This window comes from Panulirus ornatus, chromosome 20 (assembly GCF_036320965.1).
Source record: "Panulirus ornatus isolate Po-2019 chromosome 20, ASM3632096v1, whole genome shotgun sequence".
NCBI lineage: Eukaryota > Metazoa > Arthropoda > Malacostraca > Decapoda > Palinuridae > Panulirus > Panulirus ornatus.
The window spans coordinates 16,074,160-16,101,359 of NC_092243.1; the positions used below are offsets into that span (position 1 = coordinate 16,074,160).

The following is a 27,200-nucleotide window of genomic DNA, read 5'->3' on the forward strand; positions in this document are numbered from 1 at the left end:
GATGGGGCGTGTCAGAGCAAGGGGGGTGTGGGGAAGGGGTGTGGGGCAGGGCCGGGAGAGCAAAGGGGGGTGTGGGGCGGGGTGGAGTTTGGGAAGGTTGGAATGGGATGCAGCCGGATGGGGCGGGGAGTAGGGCGTGGCACATCAAAATGGGGCGAGGCTGAGGTTAGGGTAGAAGTAAGAGGATGTCGATGGGGAGGAAAGTGGACAGGGCTGGGGAGGTAAAAGGATGGGTATGGGGAGTTAAAAGGATGGGAAGGGGAGGTGAGAAGATGGGGTAGGGGAGGTAAATGGTGGGGTGGAATGGGACAGTGGGGAGCTAGGCAGGTCGGGGCATACCGGGACAAGACTGGATGAGAGGCAGAGTGGGATGGTAGGAAGCTGTGGAAAGGGAGAGGCCGTACAAGACGAGGAGGAATGGAGAAGATAGGTGGGTCTGGGTATGGTGGAATGGAGGAGATAGATGGGTCAGGGTACGATGGAATGAGGGAGATAGATGGGTCAGGATAAGGTGGAATGGGGGAGACAGATGGGTTTGTGTATGGTGGAATGAAGGGGATAGATGGGTCTGGGTATGGTGGGATGGAGGAGATAGATGAGTCTAGGTATGGTGGAATGGTGGAAATAGATGGGTCAGGGTATGGCGGAATGAAGGGGACAGGTGGATTTGGGTATGGTGGAATGGAAGAAATAGATGGGTCTGGGTACGGTGGAATGGATGAGATAGATGGGTCAGGGTATGGTGGAACGGAGGAGATAGATGGGTCAGGGGACGGCAGGGTGGGGCAGAGTGAGACAGGACAGGAAAAGGTAGGACATGACCAAGCAGTGCGGGGCGGTACAAGGTACGCTCGGAGCGCGGCCAGGTGGAATGGGACCAGGAAGGGCCAGGTAGGGAGGGAGGGGCAGGCTGAGGCAAAGGGTGTGGAAGAGCCGGGCGTGAAGGGATGGGTTGGTAAAGGGCGGGGCGGGGCGGGGTAGAGCGAGACAGGACAAAATGGAACGTAGTTGTATAGGGCGGGGTGAGACGACCGAGGCAGGACTTACGCATATGTCTCTCTCTCTCTCTCTCTCTCTTTCTCTCTCTCTCTCTCTCTCTCTCTCTCTCTCTCTCTCTCTCTCTCTCACTAGTTACTGTACATCTCTCAACATTTACTTTCATCCATTGCCAATCGCTCAGGGGGGGAGACCAGGGTAACTACGTGCTTCATGTTTTGTTTTTTCCCCCAGTGTACTTCTATGATCTTTCTCGGCTATCATCTCGCGTCCTCCCGTTGGCCTGGCGTCATGTGTGAGGAGCCTCTCACTGTGACACAAGCCACGGCGTCAAGCGTTCCTCGGAGAGAAGAAAAACACTGATCTAATTTTGCAGACTAGTGCTGACACGGTCCTTCGTGGTCTACTGAATACATTACTGGAAGATATGTGTCATTTCCTCGTGAATTTATGCCGGTAACTTACAATTGATGGTTGGTGTAAGTCTTTCATGCCATGCTGAGGCAGGTCTCACCGTTGTCACTGAGGTGAAGTACTGTCCCTGGCAAGGAGGCATCCGTCTTTACAGAATTCTTCCTCGAGGTCAACAAAGATGATAAAGATTACGATCCTCCCTAGAAGGATATTCCTTTTACCATATTGCTGATACCAGTGATTCGACAAATCTGTTGGCGTGGTATGGAACCTATTCCGATTAACACTCATCTGTTTTTTCTTGATATCTTTACATTAGCTGTTTATCCCTGAGCATTAATTCCTTATATGTATTGCTGATACCATTGTATCTATGCTGCACAAACCACAAACGACACATTTTTGGCTGTGGTCCCAGTAACGTTTGTTTACTCCTCGAGAGAGAGAGTCTTCTTGAGCTCCAAGAGGAGAGATTCTGATCCTTTTACCATTGCTTGTTTGAAGAATTCTCTGTCCTGATGCCTAACAACGGAATCCCATACGAGCACTGCAATCTATAACCTTATCAGAGAACAAAACCAATGCTTCCTCCCCTTGACACTTTAACTAGCTTGGGGGAAATCTTTCCTTAAACCCTCTTGTAACTAAGACGAAGTTGTCCTAACTTACGATGTTCCCAAGCTTTCTCAAGCTCTTATATTTCCCGTTTTACGTGCGTTTACTGCCCTTCCATTACCCTCACCAAATTCACATCCAAGTTTCAGAACTCTCGCACACTTACATGACTGGCATCAGCATTGCAAGAACTTTATATCTCCCTCTCTCTCTCTTCATATCTTTCCCTCAGATTTGCTGAAAGGTAAGCAGACTGCCTTCACAACCTCTCGAATCTATTAAGAGATCCCTAATAAACTGCTACCAGCCCCACAGACAAAGCGAAGGAAGCTTGGAGCTGCAGCCATTGTGTTTAACACTTACCTCAGCTTGAGCAATACGTGGCGCGACGGGGCGGCTGCAGCGGAGCTCCGAGTATCTTACTTCTAAGATGGTCAGGATAGAAAAATAGATAGATAGATAGATAGATAGATAGAGAGAGAGAGAGAGAGAGAGAGAGAGAGAGAGAGAGAGAGAGAGAGAGAGAGAGAGAGAGAGAGAGAGAGTTGATGGTAAGGATCGCTGTCCATGATATAAATAATACGTCGAGAGTCTGGGGTCAGAAAGAGTAGGAAATGCGATTCAGAATCGTTCAGGTGCCGGGAGCCATGACCCCTCGCTGTCAACTGTTGGTCGGGGATTGTTGGGGGGGGAAGTACAGGGAACACCCGTGGGTGGACCGGCGGACCAGCGAATAGTTTGGAGCACAAAGAATGGTGGAGATATGGCAGGCGTGTCATGCAGACGGGACTGTTGGAGAGACAGGATGCTGGAGCAGAAATTGAGAGGAATGTAGGAGAGAATGGTTGTGGTGGTGGTGACTGGAGGAGGTGTAGAGAGAAAGGTGATGATAACGGTGACTGGGGGAGGTGTAGAGAAAAGGGTGGAGGTGGAGGTGACCGGAGGAGATGGATGGGAATGGGGAAGATACAGGAGGTGAAGGTGGAGGCCAGAGGTAAGGTGCAGTAGGTCGCTCACCAGCAACTGGACACCTCAGGTGAGGCTGGAGCCCAGCGTGTCGCCGCCTGCTATAGGGGATGACATCGATCTCTGGGCCAGGGGCGGGGCAGCAGGAGGCACATGTAGCATGTGGGAGAGGGGTTCTCTCCCGCGGTGTCAGAGCAGCTGTAGCATATGTGTGTGTGTGTGTGTGTATCTGGGAAATGTCGGGGAAAATGTGTGTATATGGGGCAAACCTGTGGCAAGGGTGTATATCTAGGGAGTGCTGGAGCATGTGCGTGTATCTGGTGGGACGCTGAGATTTTTCATATTTTGTGGAGATGATATGATTATTGTGTGTGTGTGTGTGTGTGTGTGTGTGTGTGTGTGTGTGTGTGTGTGTGTGTGTGTGTGTGTGTGTGTGTGCGTTAGCAAATGTGACAAGAAAGTGTGTCTGTGGTGGTGAAACAGCAACTTGTGTAATTTGGAAGTAAATGCGGCAAACATGTTTATATACATCATTACCATTAATGATCTGTAACTCTATAACCCATTCTAAAGGGCTCCCGTAGCTTCCAGGCAGCGCTCCACACAGAAGCTGCTTTATTCTGAACATGTCAAGATGTTTGTCGAGCGCATCTGCACATTTTTAGCACACATGGTAAAACTTGATTAGGAAATTGAGCCTTGTATTGGTCCATCCTTTTAGTATTCTATCAATGTATTTTCTAGATTGCTCAAAGGAAACGAGAACACGGCGTGGGTGTGAAGAAGGTGGCGAAAGTAAGCTCACAGAAGAGGCTGCTGGTGTGTGGAGATAACAACAAAGATTGCATGGATGGTGGCATAAGTTAGAGTCAACGAAATTAGGGAAGTGGGCGATGAGTGGAAAACACTCAGGGAAGCAATGCTTTCACGAGCGGGTGAAGTTTGTGGCATGCGAAAGGCGAGATGTGGCCGTTTAAAAAAATGGATAGTGAGGAGAAGGATAAGGACGCTAAGTTGCTAGTGGAACAGAAACGAGATGTGTAAGGGCGCCACCTGTAGGGAAGAAATGCTAATGATTGGGAAATCTACGAAAGAAAGTGACAGGAGGTCAACTTAAAGGGGCAGGAGTTGAAAAGTAGGACAACTGAGAGATGGGGTGACAAGTTATAGGCATACTTAGGGGAAAGTAAGAAAAGGTCATGGAAGTAGGAAAATAGCGAAAGGAGAATAAATGAGGGCATCAGCGAGGGGAAGTGATGGGAATGTGGGAAGCAAAGAAAAAAATATATATTTGATGGATGGAGTGAATATTTTGAGGGACTACTGAATGTGGTACAAGACAGGGTGGCGGATGTGGGATGTTCGGGACGCGCAAGCGAGTCATGGTGATCAGGTTGACGAAAATAATGGTGGTGAAAGCCTTGCATAACAGGCGTGGCAAAGCTGCACTTGAATTTCTCATGAAGGAGTGGGTGGGGGACGGTGTTGGTCAATGGTTAGTTAAGATTGTTAATCCTTCTATGACCAAACGTGAGGTGTCTGTGGAGTGGTAGAATGCTTACGTGCGAGTCTGATTGCGGAGAACCAGAATGGAGTACGTCACATACCTGGGAATGGACATAGCAGCGTATTGAACTATAGGGGCTGAAGCGAACTCTAGAGTGGGCGAGGGGGGTACAAATCCTGGATGTATTAAGGGGCGTCAGTGGAGGTAAAGACCGGCCCAGAATCTAAAAGACCGGGAAGGGATAGATATACTGGAAATAACATATCTGAAGACATTATGTCTTATGAGAAGGTTTGATGGTATGAGAAGTGAGGGAGGTGTTAGGGTATGTGGAGTATAGTGAGGGAGGTGTTAGGGTATGTGGAGTATAGTGAGGGAGGTGTTAGAGTATGTGGAGTATAGTGAGGGAGGTGTTAGAGTATGTGGAGTATATCTGAGAAACTGAATAGCGCGTGCTGAAATGACTAGGACATACTGAGAGGATGAGTGGATAAAGGCTAACAAAGAGGATATAAATGTCAGCAGTGGAGGAGGTAGACACACTCATACACACACACACACACACACACACACACACACATCAGACACCAGGCACCTCTCTTTACTGCGCGGGAAGGAATTTTTACACTCGTAGGGCCCTATTTCTTGAACATTCTCCTCTATCATAAAACTTTTTAAATTTATGTATGCCATATGTATTAACCACGTCCTCAGTCATATGGAGTGTGTGTGTGTGTGTGTGTGTGTGTGTGTGTGTGTGTGTGTGTGTGTGTGTGTGTGTGTGTGTGGAGGGGTATCATATATGGCAAATGTATGTAAATAAGAGGCACCTGTTGCACGGCTATAAACATAAAGACAAACTGTGGCTGTTATATGGTAAGAGATGTGGCAGGTGGGAGAAGTGATCAGCGTAGAGTGCGACAAGTGTGGCACGAGGGAGGGAGGTAGGCAGGTGTGGCCTCTATACAGGGGCAACAGCTGTGGGTGTAGCGGGAGAGGGATTTGGGTATGATATGTATGGGACAATCTCATGTCATGTGAGCCTGACAGATGTGGTCGCCACGACTGGGGACATGGCAGGTTTGGGCACAGCAGATACAGACGTGGGTGATGTGGGCAGGCAAGCTCAGGGTGTAGCGTGTGTGTGTGTGTTTGTGTATGTGTGTGTGTGTGTGTGTGTGTGTGTGAACGTAACATCATCGTAACAGCATCGCTGTAGCTTGTGTCCACATGACAGGTGTGGAAGCAGCAGGTGTGGAAATGTGAAGGTGTTGATAGTGCAAATGTGGTTTCAGTAGGTGTAAGCGTGGCAGATGTGGGATAGATCTCATGCCCCCCCCCCCCCCCACCAACACACACACACACACACACATCCAACACGATAAACTGTAGCCATTGTATCTCCTAAAAATATCTGAATAAGCAAAAAAAAAAAAAAAAAAAAAATTGTCACAACTTTTATGAACTCAAATACGAGCATATTACTTTAGAACGACGGTAGAATGTGCTTCATTATAATTCCATATGTAGTAAGCTCTCTAGCTAGATGAGGTGTACGGAGCAAGGACCAGAACAGGGGGTGTACAGAACAAGGACAAGAGTAAAGGGTGTACAGAGAAAGGACCAGAACAGGAAGAGTACAGAACAAGAACGGAGCATGTGATGTACAGAGCAAGGACCAGAGTACATGGTGTATACAACAAGAACCAGATAAGGTGATGTACAAAGGAAGGATCAGAGTACAGGGTGAACATAACAGGGACCAGATGAGGCGTGAAGAACAAGGACCAGATCAAGTGTACAGAACAAGGATGTGTGCAGAACAAGGACCAGATCACGAGGTGTAAAGAAAACGAATCTGAGCAGGTGGTTATGTACAGAACAATGACCAGACTAAGTGGTGTACAGAGCAAGGACGGGAGTGGGGGATGCACAGAACATGGATCAGATCAGGGTGTAAAGAACAGAGACCAGAGCAAATGGTGTACAGAACAAGGGACAGCGCAGGAGGTGCACAGAACAAGGACCAGAGCAGGGGCATACAGAACAAGGATAAAGACAGGGGGTGTACAGAGCAAGGATCAGAATAGGAGGTGTACAGGTCAAGGACCAGAACAGGAGTTACACAGGACATGGATGAGAGTAAGGCGTGTCCGTACACTCCCTATTCTGGTCTATGTTCTGTGTACCTCCTGAAAGGACCAGTGTAAGGGGTGTACACAGACAGGACCAGAGCAGGTGGTGTACAGAACCAGGACCAGAGCAGATGGTGTACAGAACCAGGACCAGAGCAGGTGGTGTACAGAACCAGAGCAGGTGGTGTACAGAACCAGAGCAGGTGGTGTACAGAACCAGGGTAAATACCCGGGGCTTGTGTTACCCGCTCTCGACTCCTGCCACTATCCCAACAATCTGGACTAATTGGATTTATTTTTAGCCCAGTTTGTGATAGATGTTAAGCGTTATTATCGTCGTGGCTCCTGGTATTTTTGAGGTAAATTGGTAAGCTATATTATTAACGGTAAGGAGGCAGGCAGGCGGGCGCACCACCACACGCAAGCACGATAAACAACAGGACGTGAAAAATGTATTACCCGACATGCCAGGAGCACCTCTCCCAGCACCAGTGTCCCCTGAGTGGCGGAAGAGGCGGAGATGACGGCTAAGTAGTAGTGATGGTCTTGCTGCGGTTCTGGCGGAGACGTTCATGCAGTGGTGTGGTAATAACAGTGTTATTGTAGTGGTCCGACAACGAGTTGCGTCAGTGGTGATGGTGTTACAGTGGTGCTAACAGCACGGCACTGGTGGTAGTGGTGTTGTTAATGTTCTCGCCGGCACGGTGGTAAAGTCTGAGAGACAACAGGTTCGGAGTGCGAGATAAGAGTTAAGTGTTGGGAGGAAGGAGTGTGTGAGAGATTACCATACGTGAGAGGAGTACGCTGAGAGTCGGGGAAGTGAATGACACCAGAGTAACAACAGGTAGGAGGGACGTGGCCGGAGCTCAGATGAAATTCTCTGATAGGGCTGAGTGCATGTGGCCTCGCAGGTGAAAGGGGAGTCTGCCGTAAAGAGTAGCTCAGCCGGCTCTCCTCTTATTGCCTTTGAACTTTCGGATTAGTTATTTTTACTTACGACTGAATCCCTCAGACCTTCCCTTGATAAAAGTGTCAGTGCTAGCGGGGGCTGCAGACCTCCCTTGTTCGAGGAGTTCCAGGTATCATTGTAATCTTCAAAGGTATTTCTCCCACCTCCACCACAGGCTACAGATCCTGATCCATTTCCCTCTCTCTAACTTGGTGCGGAAAATTTTGCTTCCTTTTTGACTACTTATGGAATCACCTTTGATAACTGTAAAAAGACTAGACTAAAAGATTTCGTATTCGAAATGTCATGACATCAACAAGGCTTAAATACTTGAATCCTTATACCTGTTCTTGAGTACGACCAATATTCTCCGTACGTTCGTCAGTCTTGAACCAAACATGTGGCAAGATATGTCCTCTTATGACTTTGGTTCCTGTGTGCTCCACGCGCTCGCGTCCTGGCCTCTGCATCACCCACCAGATTCCCTCTCCAAGTTTCATAACTCGGCCACTCACACGAGCGACATCGGTTTTCCATGAAGTTACTTCCCTCCTCAATCTTTCCGCAGACTACGGGCGAGGCTCCCTCCACGTCAGAGCCCAGGGAAGAGACGCACAATGACGATCACTCCACGAAGACAGCAAGGAGAGCGTGGGGCTAGAGCCACGACGACGTCTTAACACATAACTCAGGCCGAACGCAAGTGACTGGATGAGGGAGAACCTAGGACGGGTTACCTCTGTAGAGAGAGAGAGAGAGAGAGAGAGAGAGAGAGAGAGAGAGAGAGAGAGAGAGAGAGAGAGAGAGAGAGAGAGAGAGGTGAGCAGATAGCCTTACATCCATGATATAGGAATTCACCGTTAGCGGGGTGAGAGGCATTACGAGGGCAGAGGGGTCAGAGTGGAGAGCCAGAGAGGAATGGTAATCAGAAGGGGGAAGGTGTGGTGTTGGGATGAGGGAGATTTATGCAAATATACGAGGAAGAGGCTAACGAGAAGATGGAGATGAGGCTACAGGGGAGGAGGAAGGGTGAGAACACACACACACACACACACACACACACACACACACACACACACACACACACACACACACGGAGTAGGGCAGCAGGGATTAGTGGGGAACCAAGGTCAGGTGGGAAGGCAGGTCAAGTGGGAAGGAAAGTCAGGTGGGGATCCAAATCAAGTGGGTAGACACGTCATGTGGGGAGGAATGTCAAGTAAAAAGCCATGTGAGGTGCGGTCATGTCCAGGGAAGAGCCAGGCCAGGATGGGAGCCAGGCTGGTGGGAGAGGAAGGGGGGGGGGGGTTCAGGCGAGGCGTTAGGACGGGTGGGGACCCAGGTCAGGAGGAAGCCCAGGTCAGGAGGAGGACCAGGTCAGGAGGAAGACCAGGTCAGGAGGAAGCCCAGGTCAGGAGGAGGACCAGGTCAGGAGGAAGACCAGGTCAGGAGGAGGACCAGGTCAGGAGGAAGCCCAGGTCAGGAGGAGCACCAGGTCAGGAGGAGGACCAGGTCAGGAGGAAGACCAGGTCAAGATGGGAGACAAGCCTGGTCCGGCGAAGAGCCAAATCAGGATGGGAACCAGGTCAAAAAGTCGGCCAGCTCATTCCCAAAGAATAGGTTCCCGGATTAAGAACGGGAAGGAAAAAAATCACCCCGTTCTTATTGGTCTGATCCGCTGATCACGGGCAGCGTCCGTGCTGCTCGTGTGTACGTAAGGCCACGTGCACGTACGGGCGTGCGGGCGTGAGTGGGTAATAAAGGAACGCACCTACGTCTTCTGAATTGTGCTGAAACATGGCTTGTACTTGATTACGCGCGCGCGCGTGTGTGTGTGTGCGAAGAGAGAGAGAGAGAGAGAGAGAGAGAGAGAGAGAGAGAGAGAGAGAGAGAGAGAGAGAGATATTACTGTGCAAGTTCACACGGAATAAGCACGAGGAGCTGTGCTCAAACCAGCTTCATCTGGACCCAACACCAGGGTCACCTGCTTGCTTTAAAGATGTGAGAAATACTTAGAGAAACAGAGGGATTCGTATGTGGCATTTAGGACTGATAAAGATGCCTTGTGAAAGGTCTAAAAAGTATACGGTGTGGGAAGAAAGCTGCTGGAAGCAGAGTTTTCATCAAGGGTGTAAGGCGTGTGTACGAGTAGGAAGAGAGGAGAAAGAGTTGTTTCAAGTGAAGGCTTGGTCTGCGGCAGGAGTGTGATGTCACGATGGTTACGCCATTTGTTTTTGGATGGAGTGGTGAGGGAGGTAAATGCGAGAGTCTTAGTCTAAATGCTTAGTGTTGCTCAATTCTCCCAACTTAGTTAATCTATGTTCTAAAAAACAGTGCCTGTAACGTTGCTTTCCAGTACAATAACACCGTCAGTAAGACCTTAACAAATAGTAGGCCAAATCATGCAGCAATTGGGAGTGTTTACGCCGTCAGATACAAGGCATGTAAATATATTCATATAGGCCAGACATATAAACTGTAACGGAGAGGTGTTATTGGCACCGTCATGCAGTGCGCAGGGATGACCACAAAAATGCGATCGCTAAACACTGTCACGAAAACGATCACCCCAAAGATCTGAAAATCTCGTTATTCTATACCCCTCTGCTGATTATGCCACACGTAACCCCATCGAATGTCTTTATTGCTAATGCTAAGAATTTTTATTGGTTCCCAGATACTTTTGAAGCTCATCCTAGCATTAACCAAATTATTATGAGAATTGAAAAACACGAAAAAAAGTTGTTCGACACACCCAGCTACCCAGTTGCTAATGCTAAGAATTTTTATTGGTTCCCAGATACTTTTGAAGCTCATCCTAGCATTAACCAAATTATTATGAGAGAATTGAAAAACACGAAAAAAAAAGTTGTTCGACACACCCAGCTACCCAGGTCATCCCCCGCCACGTGACCCCCGTAATCACTCCCCCTTACAACGGTTATGGCCATACAAAGCAGACAGTGGTTGATCTATAAAGGCTGGCGTTGGACAGAGGAACTCAAGTGCGATTTTAGAATCTAAATAATTTAGTTAAGTACTGGCACCTGATGAGGTGGAGTCGCCACGGAACATGTCGTGCCACATGTACAGAAAAATTACGTTAAATATAATTGTATGAACTACTGAAGTGCGATTTCACCTTTATACTATCATTGGAGACAAGTGTGATCATCAAATCTATCTATCTATCTATCTATCTATATATATATATGTGTGTTGGAAATGAAATGTTTGAGGACAACATGTGGTGTGAGGTGGTTTGATCGAGTAAGTAATGAAAGGGTAAGAGAGGTAATAAAAAGAGTATGGTTGAGAAGTAATAAAAAGAATATGGTTGAGAAAGCAGAAGAGGGTGTTTTGAAATGGTTTGGTCACATGGAGTAAATGAGTGAGGAAAGATTGACAAAGAGGATATATGTGTCAGAGGTGGGGGGAACGATGAGAAGTGGGAGACCAAATTGGAGGTGGAAAGATGGAGTGAAAAAGATTTTGAGTGATCGGGGCCTGAACACGCAGGAGGGTGAAAGGCGTGCAAGGAATAGAGTGAATTGGAACGATGTGGTATACCGGGGTCGACGTGCTGTCAATGGATTGAACCAGGGCATGTGAAGCGTCTGGGGTAAACTATGGAAAGTTTTGTGGGGCCTGGATGTGGAAAGGGAGCTGTGGTTTCGGTGCATTACACATGACAGCTAGAGACTAAGAGTGAACGAATGTGGCCTTTTGTCTTTTTCTAGCGCTACCTTGCTTGGGGGGGGGGGGATGCTATTTCATGTGTGGCGGGGTGGCGACGGAAATGAATAAGGGCAAGTATGAATATGTACATGTGTATATATGAATATGTCTCTATGTATATGTACGTATACTTTGAAATACATAAGTATGTATAAGTGCGTGTGTGCGCATGTATGTATATACATGTGTATGTGGGTGGGTTTGGCCGTTCTTTCGTCTGTTTCCTTGCGCTACCTCGCAAACGCGGGAGACAGCGACAAAGTATAATAATAGGTTTGCGGCAGGGGTGTGTGATGTCTCCATGGTTGTTTAATTTGTTTATGGATGGGGTTGTTAGGGAGGTAAATGCAAGAGTCCTGGAAAGAGGGGCAAGTATGAAGTCTGTTGGGGATGAGAGAGCTTGGGAAGTGAGTCAGTTGTTGTTCGCTGATGATACAGCGCTGGTGGCTGATTCATGTGAGAAACTGCAGAAGCTGGTGACTGAGTTTGGTAAAGTGTGTGGAAGAAGAAAGTTAAGAGTAAATGTGAATAAGAGCAAGGTTATTAGGTACAGTAGGGTTGAGGGTCAAGTCAATTGGGAGGTGAGTTTGAATGGAGAAAAACTGGAGGAAGTGAAGTGTTTTAGATATCTGGGAGTGGATCTGTCAGCGGATGGAACCATGGAAGCGGAAGTGGATCATAGGGTGGGGGAGGGGGCGAAAATTTTGGGAGCCTTGAAAAATGTGTGGAAGTCGAGAACATTATCTCGGAAAGCAAAAATGGGTATGTTTGAAGGAATAGTGGTTCCAACAATGTTGTATGGTTGCGAGGCGTGGGCTATGGATAGAGTTGTGCGCAGGAGGATGGACGTGCTGGAAATGAGATGTTTGAGGAAAATGTGTGGTGTGAGGTGGTTTGATCGAGTAAGTAACGTAAGGGTAAGAGAGATGTGTGGAAATAAAAAGAGCGTGGTTGAGAGAGCAGAAGAGGGTGTTTTGAAATGGTTTGGGCACATGGAGAGAATGAGTGAGGAAAGATTGACCAAGAGGATATATGTGTCGGAGGTGGAGGGAACGAGAAGAGGGAGACCAAATTGGAGGTGGAAAGATGGAGTGAAAAAGATTTTGTGTGATCGGGGCCTGAACATGCAGGAGGGTGAAAGGAGGGCAAGGAATAGAGTGAATTGGAGCGATGTGGTATACAGGGGTTGACGTGCTGTCAGTGGATTGAATCAAGGCATGTGAAGCGTCTGGGGTAAACCATGGAAAGCTGTGTAGGTATGTATGTTTGCGTGTGTGGACGTGTGTATGTACATGTGTATGGGGGGGGGGGGGTTGGGCCATTTCTTTTGTCTGTTTCCTTGCGCTACCTCGCAAACGCGGGAGACAGCGACAAAGTAAAAAAAAAAAAAAAAAAAAAAAAAAATATTTTCTTTCAAACTATTCGCCACTTCCCGCGTTAGCGAGGTAGCGTTAAGAACAGAGAACTGGGCCTTTGAGGGAATATCCTCACCTGGCCCCCTTCTCTGTTCCTTCTTTTGGAAAATTAAAAAAAAAAAAAAATGAGAGGGGAGGATTTCCAGCCCCCCGCTCCCTCCCCTTTTAGTCGCCTTCTACGACACGCAGGGAATACGTGGGAAGTATTCTTTCTCCCCTATCCCCAGGGATATATATATATATATATATATATATATATATATATATATATATATATATATATATATATATATATATATGCAGGAATATATTTGACGGGTACAAGGGAATTATGGATAACCGAAAATATTTAATTAAACAGAATGAGCTCCATTTACTCGGATGCATTCTAGTTGACAAGCTATATTTACGAGTCTACAATCTTTTGGGATATTTCCTCCTTCACACAAAATTTTCCGCCTTGTGAGGCACATTTTCGTGTTATCAAAATTACCTCTTCCACGCCTATCCCACAACTTTTCTCACCATTCAAGTTTTGAGCATTAGAATCGGAAATAGAGTGAGAGATAAAGGTAAACTGTATCATACAGCAACAACAATGACTATATGTAAATAAAACACCTACCAGTCGTAGTTGATATTTTGAGCTTGGATGGCCACGCAGTCTTGTCATCTGTATATGTCGTACACAGCAACATCTACTTTTTTTTTTCTTAATGGAAACTGCTTATTCTACTTCAGTACCACTTAGTCATCGAGGCATAATCTCACCACCAGGGTAGGACAATCATTTTTTACAGATTTTCCTTTGAATTTTCCTCATCGTATATGATGGCGTGCCCCGTGTAGCAACTCACTCGTGCGATCTTTCACACACATTCAATGTTTTCCAGTTCCTCCAGCATTTTCAGAGTTACTTCACTGTGATCTCATGCAACTATATACCCTTTCCGTTACTTTTGGCTTATTCACTAGTTTCAGGCACCATGACAAGCATCACCACAACACAATCAAAATTTCACAAGGACGGTCACCAACTTGTCAAAGATGGACGAGGACTATGAACTGACTCGTGTGTACGGGAACCAGACCTTGGGAGTGACGACAGCCGCTTCCACCAATCACGGCAGAGCTGGTGGTGGTTAGTAATGAAGCCAGCCAATGAATGACTACCTGGCCGATGTTCCTTCTCTTCTTCACTGTTTGTAGTACATAGGGTGTTTATATGAACAATACACCAGTTCAGCTCACACAATGCTACAAAACTGCTGGGTTTACATTACCATTCGCACTAACTACAACACAACCACATCTCTTCCTGTCATCCCCACTCATGGAAATGACTTTTACTTTTCTTTGCTAAATCGTCATTGTCATTAACTTTAGATACGGTACAAAAACCTAGGAAAGGAAATGATATCTTTAAGTATTTTCTGGAAACATCTCTATTGTGTCATAAACGAACTTACATAATATTGTTTGGTCACGGATATGAAATCCTCCACTATCATACTTAACGTATAATCATCTGTTCTACGAGAAGTTATAAGCCAACCTCATGAATGAGGTCGAACCGGAAACCAAGGGACGGTGGTGATGAGGTGGCGGATGGTGGGAGGCTGGCGGAGGGGAGGCGAGCTGTTGAGCAAACATGCCACCACTCACTCACTCACTCACTCGTTCCCGCTTCTTTGAATGGATATTATTGTGTAAATCTCCTCCCGTCTTTGATTTACAGTCAGTATTTGTATGAAATATATTAGCCTATCATTGTTTACCACAAACATTTACGAACTGACAGTGACACTGCATAAGGGCTAGCAGTGTTACCATCATCATCACCAACCACCTGCCGCTCCCTCGCTCCACCTGTGCGCACAGGTGGCTTCGAAGTTTGGTTGGTTATTACTGTGTAAATCTCTTCCATATTTTCTATCTTACATTCGGTGATCGTGCGGAACATCTTATATTTTCACCGTTCACCACAACCTAGTGAGAACTGATAATAGCAATGGTACGGAGGCAGGGTAGGTAGTACAGGAGTTACCACTATGATCATAGCACGTCTGGTCTTGGATATGTATAAGCAAGAGACTAACAGTTGGTATATATAGTTGTACAACATAGGAATTCGGGTTGTATCACTAGCAAAAGAGCGCTAGTGTTTAACGCCACCACTCGTTTTATGTGAGACCAACACAACCATAACTTTGCTTTGTCTCACTTACAGGAGTGGCTGCTTGGTTTTCGCCATGTAAATTATCATTTTCGTTAACTATAAATGAAATGAATTCTATTATTTATATATATATATATATATATATATATATATATATATATATATATATATATATATAGAGAGAGAGAGAGAGAGAGAGAGAGAGAGAGAGAGAGGTGGTGTGCGAAGTGAGAAGGTCAGGGAGAATGGTTTGGTAAACAGAGAAGAGGTAGTGAAAGCTTTGCGGATGATGAAAGCCGGCAAGGCGGCGGGTTTGGATGGTGTTGCAGTGGAATTTATGGCTTATGGTGAAGTGCTTGAGGATTGGCAGAATGTATGCATAGCGCCATTGTACAAAGAGGCGAAAATCCTGGGAGCCTTGAAGAATGTGTGGAAGTCGAGAACATTATCTCGGAAAGCAAAAATGGGTATGTTTGAAGGAATAGTGGTTCCAACAATGTTGTATGGTTGCGAGGCGTGGGCTATGGATAGAATTGTGCGCAGGAGGGTGGATGTGCTGGAAATGAGATGTTTGAGGACAATGTGTGGTGTGAGGTGGTTTGATCGAGTAAGTAATGTAAGGGTAAGAGAGATGTGTGGAAATAAAAAGAGCGTGGTTGAGAGAGCAGAAGAGGGTGTTTTGAAATGGTTTGGGCACATGGAGAGAATGAGTGAGGAAAGATTGACCAAGAGGATATATATGTCGGAGGTGGAGGGAACGAGGAGAAGTGGGAGACCAAATTGGAGGTGGAAAGATGGAGTGAAAAAGACTTTGAGTGATCGGGGCCTGAACATGCAGGAGGGTGAAAGGCGGGCAAGGAATAGAGTGAACTGGATCGATGTGGTATACCGGGGTCGACGTGCTGTCAATGGATTGAATCAGGGCATGTGAAGCGTCTGGGGTAAACCATGGAAAGTTGTGTGGGGCCTGGATGTGGAAAGGGAGCTGTGGTTTCGGGCATTATTGCATGACAGCTGAAGACTGAGTGTGAACGAATGGGGCCTTTGTTGTCTTTTCCTAGCGCTACCTCGCACACATGAGTGGGAAGAGGGATGTTATTCCATGTGTGGCGAGGTGGCGATGGGAATGAATAAAGGCAGAGTGTGAATTGTGTGCATGTGTATATATGTGTGTCTGTGTGTGTATATATATATATGTGTACATTGAGATGTATGAGTATGTATATTTGCGTGTGTGGACGTGTATGTATATACATGTGTATGGGGGTGGGTTGGGCCATTTCTTTCGTCTGTTTCCTTGAGCTACCTCGCAAACGCGGGAGACAGCGACAAAGCAAAATAGAATATATATATATATATATATATATATATATATATATATATATATATATATATATATATACGTTGAAATGTATAGGTATGTATATGTATAAGTATGAATGTATATACATGTGTATGTGGGTGGGTTGGACCATTCTTTCGTCTGTTCCCTTGCGCTACATCGCTAACGCGGAAGACAGCAAAGTATAATAAAGAAAAAAATATATATAATCAAAACAGCAATTTTAAGAAAACTAACACCATGAGATGCAAACAAGCGAGCAAAGGGTGAGAATCATGTTTCCACAGTTGGACACCACTTTCATTATACTGGACTCTAATTGCAACAAAAGGTATTTAAAAAGAAAATAAAAATTCCCCTTTGTGTCGCCTAAAAGACCGGGTCGAATCACCCAGCTATATGACTGATACGAAAATATTAGGAAAGGACAAATTTTCCAAACATAGTGTTTATGGTAGTTTTGTCTCTATCTAACAACACAATGGTTGGATCGTGTGAGAAGGAAGATAATTGGCGATTCAAGTCAAACATGGAGGAGGGCGTCCTTGAATCCAGGTAAGCAGGTAATATAAAACTCCCTCAGTATTTTCCTTATTTCTTAAAGATGTCATCAAACCTGCAGCTGAAGGCTGTCACTGGTGTCGTGAGGATGTGTGGGTTGAGCTTACGTAATGGGCCATAACCTTACGTCAGTGACCTAACTCACGAAGGGTTTAACATGTCACACGCTACACAGTCCAGGGCTGAGGTAACACATGACACACTACACAACCCAAGACTGAGGTAACACATCACACGCTACATAAAACAAAGCTGAGTTAACACATCACACGCTACACAACCCAAGGCTGAGGTAACACATCACACGCTACACAACCCAAGGCTGAGGTAACACATCACACGCTACACAACCCAAGGCTGAGGTAACACATCACACGCTACACAACCCAAGGCTGAAGAAACACATCACACGCTACACAACCCAAGGCTGAAGTAACACATCACACGCTACACAACCCAAGGCTGAGGTAACACATCACACGCTACACAACCCAAGGCTGAGGTAACACATCACACGCTACACAACTCAAGGCTGAGGTAACACATCACACGCTACACAACCCAAGGGTGAAGTAACACATCACACGCTACACAACCCAAGGCTCAGGTAACACATCACACGCTACACAACTCAAGGGTGAGGTAACACATCACACTCTACACAACCCAAGGCTGAGGTAACACATCACACTCTACACAACCCAAGGCTGAGGTAACACATCACACGCTACACAACCCAAGGCTCAGGTAACATATCCCATGCTACATAACCCAAGGCTGAGGTAACACATCACACGCTACACAACCCAAGGCTGAGGTAACACATCACACGCTACACAACCCAAGGCTGAGGGAACCTTTAACTGTACTACCCGACGTGACTTGCTTGGAAGCAGCCTTGAGCAGGCGACCCCATGTTTCTGAATATTCATATGCATGATAAGGCGTGCGAATGAGATATATATGCATGAGCAGACGCATGCATTAGCGTTTATGTGCACTGGGAAGTGGTCGCCCGAGAGAAGCTTGCCCATGAGGAAGTGTGTGTGAGTGTGTGTGTGTGTGTGTGTGTGTGTGTGTGTGTGTGTGTGTGTGTGTCCATGAGAAAGTGTGCTCATGAAGTATGTGTATAAGGAAGTGTTTGCATTAGGAAGTGTGTTCATGAGAAAGTTTATTCATGAAGTGTATGCATTAGGAAATGTGTGCTCAAGGATGTGTATGCATGAGTGAGTGTGTCCATGATGAAGTGAGTTGATGAAAGATGTGCGTACGAGGAAGTGTGTTTGTGAGAAAGTATGTGCACGAAGGAGTCTGTGCATGAGTCAGTGTATGCATGAAGAAACATTTGCATGGGAAATGTGCTTATGAGGAAGTGTGTTTATGTGGAAACGTGTGCATGAGGAAGTGTTGCATGAGGAATATGCCTATCATAAAGCGTGTTCATGAGGAGGTGTATGCATGAGGAAGTGTGTTCATTAGAAATGTTTGCATGAGGAGGTGTGTGCATAAGTATGTGTGTCCATGAGTGAGTGAGTGCATGAAGAAGTGTATAATTGAGTGTGTGAATGACGAAGTGTGTGGATGAGAAATGCATGAGAACGTGTCCATGAGGAAAGATGTGCATAAGGAAGTGTGTCCATGAGGAAGTGTGACCATGAAGAAGTGTGTGCGTGATGAATTATGTGCATGAGGAAGTGTGTGTATGAGGAAGTGTGTGCATGAGGAATTGTGTGCATGAGGAAGTGTGTCCCTGAGGTAGTGTATCCATGAGAAAGTGTGTCCATGATGAAGTATGTGCATGAGGAAGTGTGTGTATAAGGAAGTGTGTCCATGAGGAAGTGTGCATGAGGAAGTGTGTCCATGAGGAAGTGTGTGCATGAAGAAGTGTGACCATGAGTAAGTGTGAACATGAGGAAGTGTGTCCATGTGGAAGTGTGACCATGAAGAGGAGTGTGCATGAGGAAGTGTGTACATGAGGAAGTGTGTACATGAGGAAGGGTGTGCATGAAGAAGTGTGTGGTTAAGGGAGTGTGTGCACGAGGAAGAGTGTCCATGAGGAAGCGTGTGCATGAGGAAGTGTGTGCATGAGGAAGTGTGTCCATAAGGAAGTGTGTGACTGAGGAAGTGAATGAATAAGGAAGTGTGTGCATGAGGAAGTGTGTCCATGAGGAAGTGTGTGCATTAGGAAGTGTGTGCATGAGGAAGTGTGTACATGAGGAAGCGTGTCCTTTAGGAAGTGTGTCCATGAGGAAGTGTGTCCATGAGGAAGTATGTGCATGAGGAAGTGTTTCCATGAGGAAGTGTGTCCATGAGGAAGTGTGTGTATGAGGAAGTATGAACATGAGGAAGTGTGTCCATGTGGAAGTGTGACCATGAAGAGGGGTGTGCATGAGGAAGTGTGTACATGAGGAAGTGTGTCCATGAGGAAGTGTGTGTATGAGGAAGTATGTCCATGAGGAAGTGTGTGCATGAGGAAGTGTGTCCATGAGTTCGTGTGTGCATAACGAAGTATATCCATGAATAGGTACATGCATGACGAAATGCGTCAATGAGTAAGTGTGTGTATGAGAAAGTATGTCCATGTGTATGTGTATCCATGAGCAAGTGTGTGCATGAAGAAATGAGTGCATGAACAAGTGTGTGCATGAACAAGTGTGTGCATGAGCAAGTCTGTAAATGGGCAAGTCTGTGCATGAGCAAGTGTGTGAATGATGGGAAGCCCTGTGCAACTAGGGGGCGTGTATGTAGGTTGGAGCAAGGTAGAGGAGTACGCTCGTGAGCAGGTGTGGTGTGGCGTGGGCAGACGTGGTGCTGAGCAGTGTAATTTGCAGTGGTGTGACTGTGCCTCATTACACGCGCTGTACAAGCACGTGTAGCCTGATTGGATTACGTCAGACAAGAGCGTCGAGTGAGGGGAGGGGAGGAGGGCGAGCCAGTTTGGCTTCCTGGGGTAATAATGTAAAGATGAGGTGATTAGCGAGCTTTATATCCAGCACAGACACCGGAGATAGACGAAAGACTATATGATCAGATAGCAGTAACTAGCAATGAAAGCGATTCGATCATAATAGGAAATTTCAGATACCATTATCTAAGTGGGGAGAATCCCTCACCAGTAGCTTAGGGTGTGGCCTTTACGTAAATCTGCTTGATAGTTCCCTGATACAATTACTTGATAAATCTACGTGAGACCAGAATATATTACACTGAGTTCTGACTACAAATGAGGATCTTGTTAGAAATGTTGATGTCCAGGAAAAGTTTGGTACGAGTGATCAACGGCGAAATACTTTTGAGTTAAACTTTGATATTGCCTGTAATACTGGTCAATTCGAGAGTTTAAAAAATACCAGATTACAGACTTGCAAACTCTAGGGATCTTCGCGCCGGTTTTGCAGGCAAACTTGGGATGATATGATAAATGAAAGCAATATGGATGCAGGTTAAGTGAGTTTCAGTAAGACATTCAAAGTAGTGGAAGGATCATTTGTACTAATGCATAGTAGACAGTCTTTTTCCAATACAAAGCCAAAATGGTGTAACAATGACATAAAGAAGTGTCTGTTGTCTGAGAAAGCAACACATAAGAAGCTCAAAGAGACTAATACTCAGCTTGATAAAGCAAATTATGTAAGTCTGCGTAGAGAAACTAAAAACGTATACGTCAAGGTAAACGTCAGTATGAGGCCTATATTGCAGAAAACAGCAAAAGAAATTCGAAAGAGTTTTATGGGTATGTTAGAAGCAAGAGAGTCATTAACCAGTCACTTGGTTCATCAATAACTGAAAATATTTGGTGATTTGGTTCACGACGACGAAGACATGGCAGAGTTTAAATGATCTTGTCGCATCTGTATCTACAGTTGAAGATATAGCTTATGTCCCTAACTCAGTACCGGTGCTGAGAGAGGCAAACATTTTGCGACACATGGGTATGAGTGTTGAAGTTATAGTTGAAGATAGCAGAACCAGATATGATTCGTCTAAAGACAATGAAAGAGGCGAAAAACGCGAAGTTTAGTCCTTGACTACTCTCTGCAGTAAGTCACGTGTTACGAGGAAAGTACCAGGGGAATGGAAGCTTTGATCGTGTACCACAAGTTTTCAAAGAAGGTACTAAATTACTGGCCGGAAATCATCGTCCAATCAACTTGACGTGTGTAGTTGGGAAGCTTATGAAAGCCATCATTCGGGATCACTGAGCCATTTACTGAGACCTAACCCTCCTTTATACATTATGTGCGACAAAGTATATCGACAGAACTGATGAAATCATATGTGTGTTGTATATATATTTTACAAAACGTGATATTCTGGAGACAAACATGAACGGGAATACAGACGACCTGGTAGCATAATTACCAGCAAGCTTGTCTCCCCCTGTGAGAAGGCCCCTGGTTCGATTTCCGGGCGGAACGACAGGCTTAGTCTGAGCGGCCGTTCCCCACCAGTATGATGGGCGGTGGCTGTGGCAGGATGGGCAGAGTCATCTCCGGGGAGAGAGAGAGAGAGAGAGAGAGAGAGAGAGAGAGAGAGAGAGAGAGAGAGAGAGAGAGAGAGTTCAAGCGAACAGACTTTTCCTGGAGGTAGGTAAGGCTAGCGAGTAGCGTTTACCGCAAGAAATATAGTTATGAAGAACGAATTGTGTGAGGTGTGTGTTGTAATAGAAGACGAGTTCTTATGCTTGTGGACTGAAAGCCAAATGCTCTTGTATGGGCGAGGCAGAGCGAACAGATAGCTACTTAGTTCAAGAAGTGACACTTAACAGCAGTGTAATGCTGGCCCATAACGCAGCCGTCACTAACCCTTCCAATACCCAGGCGGGGAGTGCCGGTGATGGAGCTGCCTGGTGTCGGTGGCTGCCTACCACCTAAAATGGATGGATGGAAGAAGGTGGGGAAGGGAGGAAGGAAATAGAGGAAGCAAATAAGGGAGGGAGGGCGAAAGGAAGAGAGAGAGAGAGAGAGAGAGAGAGAGAGAGAGAGAGAGAGAGAGAGAGAGAGAGAGAGAGAGAGAGAGAGAGAGAGAGCGGGACGAAATGATAGATGTGACCACTCTCCTAATATCCTGGCTCTGCTTTTCACCTCTAGTCCATCCCGACTTAACTACACAATCTCGGCTTCAGCTGGTTCACCTGACCACACTCTCATAAAAGTATTTATTTCAACGGCACCTAACCTTCCGGCAGCCCCTACTAAACGTGAATACTGGCACTTCATCAAAGCTGACTGGAGTAACTTACGTAAATCCTTTTCTGAATTTTCTTTGGTAAATTACTGTCTCTTATGTGGTGATGGTTCTGTTTCTGCCAAACGCACAACAGAGGTTATTCTTGCGGGAATGGAAGGATTTATCCCCTCTCCCTCCAATACGACCTCTTCTTCCAATGCATGGTTCAACCATTTCGTGTTCTCAGGCCATTCGGGCAAGGGATCAAGCATATCGGTTTCTCTGACTCTCATTCAGCTTTTATCACTTCCTGTATTCATTGTAAGCACGTTATCCGTGATGGAAAGCGTTCCTTTATTCAAAGGAAGTGCGATAACCTCTCCTCGTCATCCAAAGATAGGTCTCTCTGGTCCTTAGCTGAGGGCAACTCTAACAACTGTCGCTTTACCTTTCCTTCACTTATCCGTTCTGACGGTACTATAGCTGTCTCTCCCGTACACAAAGCAACTCTTTTTAGGTCCCGTTTCTCTAACCCCATTTTGGATGACTCTAACATTCCTTCACCCCCTGATGCTCCTCTTACTAATCCTATTCCCCTTTTCGTAATTTCTTTTCTGACAGTCCGAAAAGCGCTTCTCTCTCTGGACACAAGCAAGGCTTATGGTCCTAATGGCATCTGTCCCCGTGTACTGGAAGAGTGTGCCTCTGAATTTGCACCTGTGCTTGATCGTCTATTCCGTTTCTGCTTAAAAACCAAAACTTCTCCTTAGAAACATGAAGTGATACATCCCATCCCTAAGAAGGTTGACCTCCTAACTATCGTACTATTGCTTTGACGTCTACCATATCCAGAGTCTTTGGATCCCTCCTCAACTCCCATATCTTTATAGACCTCGAAACTCAGTCTTCTCTGTGATCACCAGTATGGGTTCCGTAAGGCGAGATCCGATGGTGATATTCTTTCCTATCTTACTAATGTCTGGTCATCATCCCTGAAAGATTTTAAGGGGTCATGTGCAGTTGCCCTTGACATATCTAAGGCTTTTGACAGGTTGTGGCATCGGGGTCCCATCATTAAGCTCTCCTCTTTTTTGGCTTCCCTCCCTCACTTTGCAACTTCATATCTAGTTCCTCTCCGGCCGATATTTCTTTGTGGTTGTTGATGGCTCAGCCTCCCTTAGTTTCTCCATCAACAGCGGTGTCCCTCAAGGTTCTGTTCTGTCCCTTCCACATTTTCTCCTTTTTTCAGCGATATATCTCTTCCACAAATAATCAAATGCACTCATAAGCTGACGACTCAACACTGCATTCATCCACATCCTTCTGCATCTCGTCTTCACACAGCTTCCTAAATAAACCCTGAATTAGACCCTGGGTTAGACGTAATGTAAAGTTTAATACCTCCAAGACCCAGTTTTTAGCCATCTCTTTATAATAAAAGCTCCTCACAACTCTCGTCTCTCCCTTGACGTTCTGTAATTCTACCCCCCGACTCGCTGAACATACTTGATATTGTTGCAACATCCACTCTTTCTTGGAGACCCCATATTACAGAAATAGCTAAGTCTGCCTCTAAGAAACAGAGTGTCCTATTTAGGTGTCGAAATTTCTATTCTTTTGAACTGCTGCTCCAGTTATACAAAGGATTGATTCGTCCTTGTATAGAGTACCGCTTTCACATGTGTGGTGGTTCTAGCTCTGCATCCTTACTTGACACAGTGGAGCAGAAAGAGATCCGACTTACAAACTGTCCCAGGCTAACTTCCAAACTTGACGCTTTTATACTACGCCACAATGTTGGTTCACTTTCCCTCTTCTATAGGTATTACTTAGGCTTTTGCCCCCCTACAGCTGGTTGCTTGTGTGCCCTCACCACTAGCTAGACGGCGCAATACTCGGGAACCTGCTGCGTCACATGATCACTGTGTTGTCGTTGGCAACACAAAGGTGAGCCGTTTTGATAACTGTTTCATTCCCTACATCTCGAAGCTTTGGAACTCTCTGCCGTCTCATGTCTTTCCCAATAACCATGACCTGGCACATTCTAAAAGACAGGTTTTTAACTTCTTCCACAATTCATAAATACTTTCCCTTGTCTTTTCTTTTGCCCCTTTCATAATCCTCTCAATATTTCAATGAAGGCCCGACCTTGGTGTGGACTTTATTCTGTGACTGGAGCTTCCAGCATAAAGAAAAGAAGATGGTTGTTGGGAGTGATGGATTGAAGGATGGATGGAATAACAGATGGATGGATGGTGGACGGGTGGATGGACAGATGGATAGACAGATGGATGGATGGAAGGATGGGCGGATGGACAGATGGATGGACAGATGGATGGATGGAAGGAACGGGGGGATGGACAGATGGATGGACAGATTATAAGATGCTGATGTTACAGAAACTGAAAAGTATCCTCCTTTTCTCACCATCTGCAGTGTGTCATTATCACAATCATGTCATGACAGTCATCGAGTGTTATCACAATCCAGTGTCATGATCATGAATGATGCAGTTTCTTCTTGTTTTTTAGTACGATTGATCGAACGGTACACAAACGACAGCAGCAGGAGATCAGGAGAAAGCTACGGGGGCCGAAAAAGAGGGCAGATATGGGATGGAGGTGAATGGTTATCAGTGAACTTCATCAGAATGAGACGTTTCAGGAGGATGCGAATAGTGAGAAGCGAGGAAGAGAACAGATTGGAGCGGCAGTGTGGGGGAGTGCACAAGGAAGTGGTAACAGGCAAAGATGCAACGAAAAAGGGTTGGATTGTGTATCTTGAAGGACTGTTGAATGTGTTAGATGTGATGGATGTGGTGTGTTTGCGAAGAGGTGGTATTCAGGATGAAAGAGTCCGAGCGAATAGTTTAGTGAATAGAAAAGTGGTCGTGAAAGTCTTCCGTGAGATAAGATGCGGCAAAGCAGCAGGAGTGGATGAGACTACAGATAAGATTCTCAAAAATTGGGGCGACTGTCGGTTTACTGGTAAGTTAGGCTATTCATCGTCTGCACGGCCTAAAGTGAGATACCCGAAGACTAGCAGAATGCGTGTAAGTAATGCATCTATATAAAGACAAGGTGAACAAAAATTTATGTGCGGATATACAAAGGTACGAGTCTGTTAAGTATACATAGTAAGGTGTGTTGGAGAATGGTGGTTGAGGAGGTAGTGGCATTCACAAATTGGGGAGGAGAATGGCTTAGAGGAGGTAGAGGATATATTCAACAGGTATTTGCTCTGAGGATTATCTGTGACATACTCTTGAAGAAAAAGAATAAATTATGTATGACGTTTATAGACCTGGAGCAAGCTTACGATAAGCGCTACAGTCAGCTGTTATGAAAAGAGTTACGAATACACGGGACAGATGGAGAGCTACAAAGTGCAGTAAGAAATGTTTTTTTTATGAGAGTAAGGCATGTGAGCAAGTACGAAGGGAGGCGGGCGAGCTGTTGTCGATGGAAATGAGTCTGTGTCAAGGATGTGTGATGTCACCATGGCCCTTTAATCTATTTATGAACGAGGAGGTGAGGTGGGGGGGGGGGGGGAGGGGGGTTAAACATAAGAGTCTCAGAGTGAGGGACGAGTCTACGGTATACTGGGGTAAGGGAGTGAGGGGGGTGAATCAGTCGTTGTTTGCTGATAGCACGGCTCTAGCGGTAGATTCTGGAGGAAAACTCCAGAAGCTGGCGACAAATTAGGGAAAGTGTGTGAAGTGTGAATGATAAGAGCGAATGCGAACAATATCAAGATGATAAGGTGCAGCAGGGGGAAGAGGCAGGATGGTTTGAGAAAAAGCTTGGATAGGGAGAACGTGGAGGGAGTGGAGCGCTGACTAGGGTGTGCAAAATGGTTTGGACATATGGAGAGGATGAGCGAAGAGAAACTTAGGGATAGGATCTACAAAACAAGAAGGGAGACTAGGAAGAAAATGGGGAGATAAATTGGAAAAGGCGTTTTGGTACCGGAACATGAAATTGAAAGAGGGCAAGATGTGTGCTTAGGTTAGAATGATCAGGATTGATGAGATACACAGAGGACGGTGCGCCCTCAGTGATGAGATGAACGAGAGCACTGTAAGTGGTCAAATGAAGCAAGGAAGAATCAATAGGTCTTGGTTGTGGATGGCAAGCTCTGGTCTTGATGCATTATGCATGAGATCGAGAGAGAGTGGATGTATGCAGATGAAGGCCGGTGCTTGTCTTCTTCCTGACTCTTTCCTCGCTCAAACAGGAAAAATAATTGTGCATGAAAAGATATTTTTGGGTATATTCTAAGGTATCTTTGCAGATTTAATAGCACCGATTATTCCTTACTTAGACACTTTAAGGCCCAGCTCATTATTCTTGATATTCTCAGTTTGTTCCACGCAAAGATTATCATATTTCTCTCTCTTCCTCATTCTCAGCTGTAGACTCGAGTCCTGTCAGTCTCTTATGGAAAGTCATATCATACATTTCCTGGCTTTTGCTTGTGAAATGCTTCCCTCGCTTGCCTGTATCTCGCTTGCCAGTTTGGTGGCCACACAACGCATCAGTATTCAGTCTTGCTTCTTATACAGAAATCAGGTCTTAATTTTCATTCGCTTTCTGTCTCTCGTGAAAGTTCTCATTATCATATCACTCATTAGTTGGCTCCTTGATTCCAAGTTCCTCATTCATGAAGGCTCCCAGATCGTGAAAGTTTGACTCACTTTCAGCAGTCTATCTCTCCCTGGTGAGCCTTTGTAAGACGTCAGAGACATACTCTTAGCACTTGGGTGCGTATTAAGATTCAAGGCCATTCTCGACAATTTTGATTTGCCAATTAATATTATGATTTTCTTTCGTATTTCATTATCAATATAAGGTAGAAGAAAATAAGGCTTCCGTGTCTGGCATCTAAATTTCTTGGTTTCCATATCAAATGATAAAAAAAATCGTTTCTAAAATCATGATGCAAATAAAAGGATTTTCATAAAAATCTATTATCATAACATGCCGATTTCTGATTTAGAGACATGGTCGTATCTTGATAAACTATTACTGGTTGTGTGATTCAGATGAGTAAACTCCTGATGCTACGATTGATGTGGAAATTCATCCCCCAAAACAATGTGGGTTATGTTATACTTGGTTGATCTAGCTTATATAATCTTAGGGTTGTGGGACTTGTTGTTAGGTAAAGAATTACTTGGGAGGGTGTAAAGTTAGGTTTATATGTACCTGCATG

At 45.5% G+C, this 27,200-nt stretch overlaps 1 protein-coding gene across 8 annotated transcripts in view; it reads right to left on the reverse strand.

Moving 5' to 3' along the window:
• Positions 1-27,200, reverse strand: part of alpha-Catr (alpha-catenin related) — a 975,683-nt gene that overhangs the window by 623,009 nt on the left and 325,474 nt on the right. For 5 of the 8 annotated variants that reach the window (XR_011714220.1, XM_071674733.1, XM_071674732.1 and 2 more), the window contains exon 1: positions 13,361-13,807. The exons of 2 other annotated variants lie outside the window; for them this stretch is intronic. Coding sequence is in view for 5 of the 6 variants with exons in the window: in XM_071674733.1 (XP_071530834.1) it covers positions 13,361-13,408 (48 nt within the window). In the remaining variant the exon portion in view is untranslated. Of the gene's footprint in view, positions 1-13,360; positions 13,808-27,200 lie in introns of those variants that run through there. One more of the 8 variants, XM_071674726.1, reaches the window with a different exon arrangement.